The sequence below is a fragment of the Vipera berus genome (assembly GCF_964194415.1).
Source record: "Vipera berus genome assembly, chromosome: 1".
Lineage (NCBI taxonomy): Eukaryota > Metazoa > Chordata > Lepidosauria > Squamata > Viperidae > Vipera > Vipera berus.
The window spans coordinates 212,056,257-212,068,298 of record NC_138202.1 but is presented as its reverse complement, the minus strand read 5'-3'; the positions used below and the strand labels follow the sequence as shown (position 1 = coordinate 212,068,298).

At 37.3% G+C, this 12,042-nt stretch overlaps 1 protein-coding gene across 13 annotated transcripts in view; it reads right to left on the bottom strand.

The window, feature by feature from the left end:
• Nucleotides 1–12,042, bottom strand: part of PUM2 (pumilio RNA binding family member 2) — an 84,604-nt gene that overhangs the window by 34,563 nt on the left and 37,999 nt on the right. For all 13 annotated transcript variants that reach the window (XM_081316783.1, XM_081316792.1, XM_081316784.1 and 10 more), the window contains 2 exons: nt 11,599–11,741; nt 8,955–9,093 (listed from right to left, as the gene is read on the bottom strand). In XM_081316783.1, the coding sequence (XP_081172909.1) occupies nt 8,955–9,093; nt 11,599–11,741 (282 nt within the window). The remainder of the gene's footprint in view (nt 1–8,954; nt 9,094–11,598; nt 11,742–12,042) is intronic.

The window sequence follows — 12,042 nt, the reverse complement described above, 5'->3', positions numbered from 1 at the left end:
CCAACCATGCCCAGTCCCCACAGGTGTCCCTCCCCACAAGCAACATTGAGGTGGTCACGCCCACCCCAGCCACACCCACCCAGTGGCCATTATTATTTATTTATTATTTATTAATTTAATTTGTATACCGCCCTTCTCCCGAAAAACTCAGGGCGGTGAACAGGGCAATACATAATAAAAACAAGATACAAAAATTAAAAATTATTAAAAGTAATTAAACAGCAATGCCCGTAATAAATTAGTACAAATTAAAAATTGAGACCAATTTATAAAACCCAACCCCATCCTATCAGGCCAGGCCAGCTTGTTCAAAAAGGTGGGTTTTAAGATCGCGCCGGAAGTAGTGGAGATCAGGCGCCATCCGGAGCTCGACCGGAAGATGGTTCCATAAATCCGGCGCGCCCACAGAGAACGCCCTCCCCCTGGGGGCCACCAGTCGGCATTCTTTGACCGGTGGCACCCTGAGGAGGCCCTCTCTGTGGGAGCGTACTGGGCGGAGGGAAGTTGACGCCGGCCGCAGGTGCTCCCCAAGGTATTCCGGACCCATGCCATGTCCACCCGGCACCTGATGATAAATAAGTGGGGTTTGGATTGCAGTTTGGGCACTCGGTCTCTAAAAGGTTCTCCATCACTGTCCTAGCTCCTCCAGCTGGCATGGTGTGAGGGATGTTATGGTTACTAATAGAGTAACTATAATAATATAGCACAGTAATTATGGTAAGTATTTTCTGCAGATTACAGATATGTAATTGTGAAGTACCAGGAGGTCCAAGGTTATTTCTGCCTCCAACAGTAAATTTGAATTAGAATATGTCTAAGTGCTCAACATAATTGAGAAAGTTTTGCAAATAGGACAGAGCTGTTCTAAGATTTCATGCCCATTCCAACCCAAAAGGGATCTATAAAATTATATTGGCTAAGTGATCACTTCATGCTGTTATCACCATTGCTAGAGTAAGATCTAAGACAGACTTACAAATTTCCTGGCACTCATGGTTCAGCAAGAACCAGTGATACTTTATTGCTCCAAGCCTTCCAAAATATCTGCATTCTAGAATGAATATTCCTTAATTCCAAATAAAGACCAGGAAATCTTAGCAGGGCTGTATTTTCTAGAAAATTCCCAAGGCATCACAAAACCATACGATCCATCACTCCCCTGGTCCCATGAGGCAAAATGCTATAACCAAATTATAGTGGCAATTGTCTCTTAATTCTAGCAAAATGCTCCTCGTGATACTGTACCTATCCCTATTAACAAGAATGCTAAAATCTATCAAAGAAACTAAAGCAAGTAGAAACTTCAGCAAAATCATCCAGCATCCCATTCTTCAAGAGCAATGGCTAACCATTCCAGATGTAACCCTAGAAAGAATTGTATCTGATGTCTGGCACGCATCTCTCTCTCTCTCTCTCTCTCTAGCAAATATATCAGACAGACAAAAGGGTAGCAAAACAGATGATGCAGAGTTAAATCATCACTACTTATGTAATGTCAGCAGAATATGCTTCTGAAAAATGGAATTACTGTGTTTCATATTATAGATGCATATACAAAGCTAAACTGTGCTGTTCTGTTCTACTACCTTCGCTAATATTTTCACGTGCTAGCAAATGATCAGGTTTTCACTGCTTTCTGCTCACTGCTCCTCTGTAAAGAATGTAGAATAATCTGTTAGAGGATATTAAAAGTAATATAACAATTTACTTAAAATTGAATGTGCATCATAAGCAATACTAGATATATATGAAATAAGTACATTAGCAACATAAGGTGTTCTAATTAGTATGGTGACACTGGTCCTAACATTATGCATATCCCTCCATACCTGAAGTATGATCTGGAAGTAAAGAAAAAAAATAGCTAGTTTTTTTTCTAAAATCAAGAATTCTAAAGAACAAAGTCAGGTTGTTCTTGCTTGGTTCTCCTACTAGCTGAAACAGTTGCAGTAATCAGAATCTTACTAACACAGAGTTGGTTTACATCTGTCTTGTTACTGTAGAAATTTCCACTGGCAGAATGAAAGCTAAACTATGTCAAGAAAGAAGAATACTTGTCAAGAGGATGGCAGAGCAGAATAGCTACTCATTTAAAAAGGTGTACATGAATTTGATTGCCATTCATGGCTGTGATATAACTATGTGGAATATACAGGTAGTCCTTGACTTATTATTATTATTATTATTTATTTGACTTATATACCGCCCTATTCCCATAGGACTCAGGGCGGTTTACAGGGCAATTAAAACCATACAATACAAAAGTTAAAATAAATTTAAAACAATTAATTAAATTTAAGCCCAAAAGTTAAAACTTTAAAACCCAATTAAAAACCCCTCAGTCTAGGCCAGACAGCTCAAAGAGCCAAGTTTTTAGGTCCCGGCGAAATGAACGGAGGTCGGGGGCAGTCCTAAGTTCCATAGGAAGTTGGTTCCAAAGGGCAGGCGCACCCACAGAGAAGGCCCTCTCTCTGGGAGTCACCCACCGGCAATCCTTCACCGGCGGTACCCTAAGGCGGCCCTCCCTGTGGGAGCGCACAGGACGATGGGGAGTTAATGTCGGCAGCAGGTGTTCCCTCACTTAATGACCATAATTGAAGCCCACATTGACATTACTAAGCAAGACAGTTGTGAAGTGAGTTTTGCCCCATTTTGTGACCTTTCTGGCCACAATTGTTAAGTGACTCAATTGTTGAGTTAGTAACACGGTACCTGACTTCCCCATTGTCATTGCTTGTCAGGTTACAAAAGCTGATCACATGACCCTGGGATACTGCAGCTGTCATAAAAACATGTCATTGGCCAAGCGCCCAAAATCTGATTGCATGACCATAGGGATGCTGCAACAGTCGTAAATGTGAAAAACGGTCATAAGTCACTTTTTTCAGTGCCACTGAAACTTTGAAAAGTCACTAAATGGATGGCTATAAGTTGAGAACTACCTGTACTTCATATTGACTTTGAGTTCTGAGAAGAAAGCATTACTTAATTATTCTACAAGTATAAGCATCCTAATGGTGCAGCACTGATCATTGTTTAATTTCTATTCTGCTTATTAAAAGGTTCTCAAGTCCGGTAAAATACACCTGAAGTATCCAAAATCAAGATCTACAGTGTTTTCCTGTAGTCTTTGCATGAGTTTCTTTTTCATAACATTGAATTCAATCTTCCCTGATTTACCTAAGCCACTTCAATTACCATTGGATGAACTTAATCAATGTTAAATTGGTTAACACCATCAATTTAATCATTATAGTACTTGTTTGGCCTTGTATTTAAGCAACTATGCTAATTCTTTTTTTCTTTTAAATTTTTTCTTTTTTAAAATAAATTTACCTTTTTAAAATCTCCAAAAATACAGGTGAAACTCGAAAAATTAGAATATCGTGCAAAAGTTCATTTATTTCAGTAATGCAACTTAAAAGGGGAAACTAATATATGAGATAGACTCATTACATGCAAAGTAAGATAGTTCAAGTCGTGATTTGTCATAATTGTGATGATTATGGCTTACAGCTCATGAAAACACCAAATCCACAATCTCAGAAAATTAGAATATTGTGAAAAGGTGCAATATTCTAGGCTCAAAGTGTCCCACTCTAATCAGCTAATTAAGCCATAACACCTGCAAAGGGTTCCTGAGCAACAACAACTTTATTGATTAGCCCTTGGGCCATATCAAAGTGCAAAGTTCCAGCAACAAATTGTTACTAAAATTTGATAAAAGCAATTTAAAATGGAATGTGATAAAATACAATTTAAAATGGAATGTGATAAAATACAATTTAAAATGGAATTAAAATAAAATACAATTTAAGATGAAATAGTAATAAAATACAATCTAAAATGAAATTGTAATAATGTACAATAATTTAAGATATAGATAAAATATAACATTATATTTCGGAGTCGCCCTTGCAATCTACCCCAATCAGTCCCACATATGCAGATCTCAACTGGATCATTTTGTTTAAGTACTGTGCTACGTTAAATGTTATTTTCAAGTTCTGGCCAGACATAAGGTAAGTTATTTTGATGTGGGGATCCCAATGGGTCATTCGTTTGGTATATAGACCAAGATACCTGTCTCTCACCCTCTTATACAGACAACAGTCAAATAGGATGTGAGCCAGGTCCTCTACCTCTGCCGCTCCTCAAAGGCAGAGACGCTCATTGTACGGTATAGCATGAAATCTCCCATATCTGACCACGGTGTCAAGCTGTTCGAATCTCACTCTCGTAAATATATCTCCCTAAGATGTTTTGGGAGTTGTAACTTCAAATAACTGTCCACTTGAAAAGTACGTTTATATTTACTCAGCCAATTCAAGTTACCCACCTTACTAAGGATAGCTATATCAGTTTGTGCTTCTATATCCTTAATTCTTTGGGCAACTCTTTTTTTAGATTATTCTCCTGTTACACAAGAGACAGGAAGGCCACAGCTTGTTACAAAATTCGTTAGTTTGGTGATCCAGGAGATTTGTGATTGTAGTTTTATTTGCCCTAGCAGTCTCCATTTCATTAACTTTGCACCAGTAGTTATAAGCTCTAATTTTAGATAATGCCTGAATTGTATGAATTCCCAATTCAGCTCTAACTGCTGCAGCAGATGTTCTTGGATCTACACCCAAAATACATCTCAAATGCTGGGACTGTGTTTGTTCTAGGACTGTGGTTGAGCAAAGACCCCAAATTTCTGTTCCATACAAGAGCATTGTGGTAACCTTAGCCTTATAAACCTTGAGTAATGGAGCTAGGGACCCAGAGTCTGGAGGAAGAATGGAGAGGCACACACTGCAAGATGCTTGAAGTCCAGTGTGAAGTTTCCACAGTCTGTGTTGATCTGGGGAGCCATGTCATCTGCTGGTGTTGGTTCACTGTGCTTCATTAAGTCCAGGGTCAACGCAGCCGTCTACCAGGAGATTTTGGAGCACTTCATGCTTCCTTCCACAGACGAGCTTTATGGGGATGCTGACTTCATTTTCATTTTCCAGCAGGACTTGGCACCTGCCCACACTGCCAAAAGCACCAAAACCTGGTTCAATGACCGTGGGATTACTGTGCTTGATTGGCCAGCAAACTCGCCTGACCTGAACCCCATAGAGAATCTATGGGGCATTGCCAAGAGAAAGATGAGAGACATGAGACCGAACAATGCAGAAGAGCTGAAGGCCGCTATTGAAGCATCCTGGTCTTCCATAACACCTCAACAGTGCCACAGGCTGATAGCTTCCATGCCACGCTGCATTGAGGCAGTAATTGCTGCAAAAGGGGCCCAAACCAAGTACTGAGTACATATGCATGCTTATACTTTTCAGAGGTCCGATATTGTTCTATGTACACTCCTTGTTTTATTGATTGCATGTAATATTCTAATTTTCTGAGATTGTGGATTTGGGGTTTTCATGAGCTGTACGTCATAATCATCACAATTATGACAAATCACGGCTTGAACTATCTTGCTTTGCATGTAATGAGACTATCTCATACATTAGTTTCCCCTTTTAAGTTGCATTACTGAAATAAATGAACTTTTGCACGATATTCTAATTTTTCGAGTTTCACCTGTATCTAACTGCAATTTACTGGACAAAGTCTCTGGTATCTTTATTTTACTAGAATAATTTTAAAAGACAGGGTGAGGTGGAAATAATGTAGAACTTAGTTCCAAGTATACATGGATAGATATCCATTATCATAGCATAGAACGTGTTTACTTAGAAAAAATTGCTATTATGTCCTCTTAGACTCTCTTTAATGCTTAAAATTATAAATAGTCTGGCTCTACCAACTAAAACTGAACTCAGTGTAAGTGAAACTACATGGCACTGATACATAATAAGGCTATATACAACATGATGAGAATACTTGTATCTCTGAATGCTAAGGGTTCCTACACCTTTTATTTAGTTGTTAAACAGTTAAATACAGTTAAATACAGTGAAGAAAACATTCTAAATAACTTTAAAACAGCAATATTATGCAATGCCCAAGATCAAATTTCTCACTAGCAAATTTGTCCCAGAACAGCAGTATATGTAAATACCTACTGAAGTTTGTCTAACATAATATGTAAATCTCAACTGTAAATGTTTGTAGGGCAAAAAATTTTCTTTTTTGCATGTAAGGATTCTGTAACAAATTAGATTACTATATCCAGAGAAAAGGGAGACCCTTTGCTTGCATGAAAATGCAAGGAAGATTAGGTAGGATGGATGGATAGATAGATAGATAGATAGATAGATAGATAGATAGATAGATAGATAGATAGATAGATAGATAGATAGATAGATAGATAGATAGATATTCATACAACAGGCTGAATTAGATCAGAGAAGAGGTACTAGTTGTGAGAACATGATGATCCACTTAATCGTAGAGACAAGACCAATTAGAAATTTAAACTATCTCTACCAAGTGGTAGTACAAAAATGGCTCTCTTCAAGCATTTTATTTGTATTCTTGTTATGTTTTACCTACTGCAAATGAGTGCATGGATAATCCATACCTTTCACGATCAAAGCACCCTGGATTTTTAATTTGCTCCAAGGGGTGAAGGAGAGAGAGAAGGAACTGACAGCCTCTCAAGACTCCTTTGATTTACAATTTGGTTGGCACGCCTTTTTATGGACTGAGAAACAAGGATTATTTTCACACTTTTAAAAACATCGGATTAGGCAAGCATTATTTAACATCTGGAATAAAATTAGAACTCACAATTATACTAAAGTACCAGTCTGGCTATCCACTCTCGAAGCGATTGTTTACCCAAACTTATTTGATTTGGACAACATAATTTCATATAAGGATATCATGAATGATGAGGGGGAATTGAAGTCTAGAAATGAATTAGACTTACAAGGAATAAAACTAGATTGGTGGGCCTATTTACAGATTCAATCAAGATTTGGGAAGGATAAAAAAGAATGGGGGATAAATACTCAGGAAACGGCCTTGGACAAAATATTATTGGGCCCAGATAATAAACAGATAAAGAAATTATATAATTTGCTTCTGGGATACAAGTTGTTCGAGGAACAAGTAAAGGACCCTATGTTGACTTGGGCTAAAAATCTGGGACATGGCATTGACCTTGATACATGGCAAACGCTCTGGGACAGAAATAAAAGAATAACATTGGCTTCATCTTACAAAGAAAACCTATTCAAAATGTTCTATCGATGGCATCTTCCTCCAGCATGTTTAGCCAAAATGTATAAGACAGTATCTCCCAAATGTTGGAAGTGCTCCGAAGAACTAGGTACATACTTTCATACGTGGTGGTCCTGTAGCAAGTCACAAAGATTTTGGCAAATGATTTGGGCATGGCTAAAAGAAATATTAAGACAAGAAGTTGAGTTCAGTCCAGAATTTTTCCTATTGGGCATAACAAAAGAGAAATACCCTAAAGACGAGTTGTATCTGATGATTCACATTATTACAGCAGCAAGAATGTCATTTGCCCAGAATTGGAAAAGGCGTGAAATTCCAGTAGAAAACGAGGTAATAAGGAAAATTTGGGAATGCGCAGAAATGGATAAATTAACTTTGGAAATTAAAAATAAAGACCAATCAGGTTACTACAAAATTTGGAATAAATTTTATCTTTGGCGGGAACAAAAGGAAGGTCTCTATTAGAACTTATAGATTGGTTGATTATTCTAAGTATTGTATTATATTTAATTGATTTGTATCTTAAGTGTATTTTATGTGTACATATATATATATATGAATATTGTAGACAAGAAGGTATGTCAGTCCGTTTGTACCGTGTCCAATGTTTTAAATAATAAATTTAATAAAGAAAAAAAAAAGACTCCTTTGCAGTAACTGAAAGAAATCTGAAATGGTTGACTGAATGATCAACTGAAACTGCATTCCTGGTGAACAGAGTGATTCAACTGGCCAAGGGAACAAACCTGACTTGGTCAACCATACTGCACAAAAAGTACCACAAAGTTTCACCTTCTATTCTGATTATCATCAAATGAACCATTTGCTAGGAAGATGAAATATTCCAAATGAAAAGTGTTCAAGGCTACCCTTTTGCACTCACAGGCAAAGCAACCATAGCTGTGTATTATCAGCAAGTTTAAGCTCTCTTACAAAATCTTACTATTATGCAATAAAGAAACTCCATAATAGCCAGTTGCAGCTTTGTGGTCTGCATAAAAGCAGAGAAACAGAGCTGCATTATCAGCACTACAAAGCTTAAATTTCTAATTTAGAAATGCATACATTACAAATCTAATTTAGCGTTAACCAAAGGAAGTCTCTAAATCCATGCTTTAATATCAACATATATATATATATATCTATAAATATAAATAATATGGATTAAGGCAGAATACTTTTTAAAAAAAATAACATTTCTGAAACGTTACTGAACTGAGTTCTATGTATTATATATTATAACAAATACTAAATACATTTTAAGATAAGCACATTAAAATGTTCCTGGATACAAGCTGTTCATTTAGGACATTTCTGCTTGCACATAGGAACTGCCTTTCATTTATGGTTCATTTTCTATTTCAAATGGTTCCTGGCATGGATATTTTGGAGAGCACACAAGGCTGCAGCAGAAAACAAATAAAACAAGGTCCATTTTTACATGAACACTATTATCATTCCCTAGTTTTCCAACTCTATTAAGTGGGAGATTAGAACTGGCGAATTTTAATTTGGGGGGAGGTAGTAAAGATACAACACCCTACGCTAGAGGGCTGGAACCAAGCTACTACTTTGCATATTATTCCCAAATCTTTGCTTTTCTCCTTATGCATTCTTCTGTGCTGATCCTGCCAGTAATCACATTTCAGACTTTTATTCAGGCTAAACAAACAGTTTTATAAAGAAATTACAGCTAAATAGGCTAGTGTGATAACATCAAGATTGCAGGATGTTTAGACTGAGTTCGTTTTTGGTTTTCTTGACTCATCACCATATACCTGGCATGCCAGTGGCAAGACCCTGACCAAAAGCCAAAGCTGGATTTGCTGCCGCAGCTGCTGCAAGTGACTCTGCCTGCTGCCCTTGCTGACTCTGATTGGGAGTCAGAGGGCGCTGATTTCCTCCAGTACGAAGAACCTACAAAAGACCAATGGCTTTCATTGTAGTTTTTCAAGTGTATAAACAAAAGAAACGAGCACTAGGAGTAGATTATTTTGATAGGAAATATGTGGCATAAGAGGTGCAAGTTTAAGACACGAAGTTTTCTATAGTCCAATACTGCTAAACATAATTAAAGTCCACACATTGCAGTAGATAAGCATTGCAAACAGGTAAGAATTCCATTTTTATAGCCATCACTAGCCTTTACATTATGTTTCTTAACATTCTTAAAATTGCAGTTGCCAGGAAATTGGGATTACTAGGTTTAGTGAAATATTTACTCTCTTGGATCATTGCAGGTGTCACGCTTGTTGGCTCAAAATCATACAGAAAGAATTGTTAACGAATAACGAATAAACCTTTATTGTCAAAGTACAACCATGTATACACTGAGTTTAGCTGAGCCTCCCTTCGTGCTCCCACCCCCCAACTCACAGTGACAACGACCTCCATCTTATTACACCATGTGAACTAATGTGAACTGACAGGTAATAATGACCTCTTTCTTAGCACATCTTGACTAGTGCAAGTAACCCTAAGTACTTTTAACCATGGTCAACACTTGCCAATCACAGTCAATACAGATCAGGTTGAACTCCTGAGTATTGAATTAGTATTTTTACTCTACAAACATTTCAAATTATAGATAATTAGCATCTTTCACCTGTTATTCAGATGCAACTGAACATACAATATGGTAAACTACAAAAAACGCTGTTAGGGGTAAAAGATTAATAAACCTAATCTGACATGTGACCTAAACAATAATTCTTGAAAAAGAAACATTTTCATACACATTTATTCATGTGTCATCAAAGTTACTTTTTAAAATTTCTTTACTAGAGATTTATTTTCAATTGAGAGCTATTTTAAGAAAATGCTAACATTTTTGTCTAAGGCTATATATCCAATTATTCTTTATTAATTATCCTCATGAGAAATAAAGAAATCTCTCAGTTCTGATGTGTAATAGGAAATAGCATGAAACACAGAAGTGTCACTCATAAAATACTGTCCTTAAGGCTTTGTGCAGACATAACCTGATACAGTCATTTTGCTTTAAAATCCGTATCACATGCAAATTTCTTGTGTTTTTCTAACTAATCATGAAGTACTGAATAGGTTAATAGTAGTGATCATTAATACAATTTAAAAATTAGTTTTAAAGCCACCTTCTAACTATCCTTCAATTAACTTATTACCAAACTGATATAACATTAAATCAAAGCTAGCTGTGAAAAAAGGAATGAAAGGAGAAAGGAATCTAAGTATGATTAGGAGCCAAGAAATATTACATCTGAATGAGCCTAAGATTTACCACCTAATAACAGGCACTAATTTAAATTACAAGAGAACATTAACATGAATTAAAGTAATTAAAAACAGGCCATTTCTTTTAATAATGCAGTTAATTATGTTGTTCAAACATATTTGTATAATACAATTCCCTCTGAAATGCTGCTGAGACATCAGCAATATGTCATCAATACCTTGGTTAATTATATAAACTCAATTTTTGATGCCAAGAGACGTTTTCTGTTTCCAGTTTTAAACAGCAAATGCCACTTCTGTTTATACATGCAGGAATCCACTTTTTGAGAATTCCTTCACCCTCTGCAAATCCTGAACTCTTCCTTGGCATGTAATAAAAATTGGTGGCCATCATACCAGCTAGACCAGGCATGTCAAACTGCCGGCCCACGGGCCGGATGCATCATGCCAAAACCGTGCCCACCCCATTGCCGGCAATGGGGAAAAAGTACCGATATGTCATGCGATGTCATGTGACGTCGCGAGTTTGACATGCCTGAGCTAGACAAACAGCCCTTCTAAAAATATGATTTCTACTTGTGGAATCAGCTTGGTGGATTTGGTATGGTTGTTGGCAGAGAAAGATGGAAATGAGAAATAGTGTGATCCACAAATATTGTGTAGGGCATGCTAATAAATGAGATGTCTCTGTGATGTTCATATATAAATTAGAGTAGGGACCAGGTGAGAGCAATCAATAGCTTTCCAATTTATTTCCAAGGTAAAAGTTAGAGCAAGCCATCCTTCAGGTGGGTTGATTTCTGGTGTCGTGCCATTTTCTGATTTTGATCTTGGTTGCTATGGGGCGCTGCTTTGTCAAATTCACACACACACACACACACACACACACACAAAAGCCAACATAATGCCCACGTGAATTCAACTAGCGAACAGAAAAAAAAGAAGCTTTAAGTATGTCTGGTTCAAAAATCAATCGACATCATGGTTTAAAGAACACTAAAAATGGCAGAGCAACCTGAAGATGAAATACTCTTGAAGAAGTGGAGATTTTGGACTGCTAAACCTAAGAAACATATCAAGCCATGTAGGAGTATTTCCCCAACACACCATATACCTCTCTCACGCACATACACACAGAGAATATATAGCTGCTAGATGGCAAAATATACAAGCAAAGAAATATTTTGGCATGTCTATTGTCTGGTTTACCTGCTGCTGTCCTTGTTGTGCCTGTGATGCAGCCTGCTGATTGGCAGAGCTGTTTGCTGCGGCGGCTGCTTGCTGTTGAAACAAATTGGCTGGATACACCCCCCACGGAACTCCATAATACTGAGGAGGAACAACTGCTGGCCCTGACAAAGAAAAGATTTTTATCAAAATATTTATATTTATACCTTCCAATGCTTTGGGAACAAAAGTAACTTGGCAATGCTTTGTTAAGGGCACACCTGGAATTCTGCATCCAGTTTTGGTAACCACGATGTAAAAAAGATGTTGAGACTCTAGAAAGGGTACAGAGAAGAGCAACAAATATGATTGGGGGACTGGAGGCTAAAACATATAGGGAACGGTTGCTGGAATTGGGTATGTGTAGTTTAACGAAGAGAAGGGTGAGGGGTGACATGATAGCATTGTTTCAGTATCTCAGGGGCT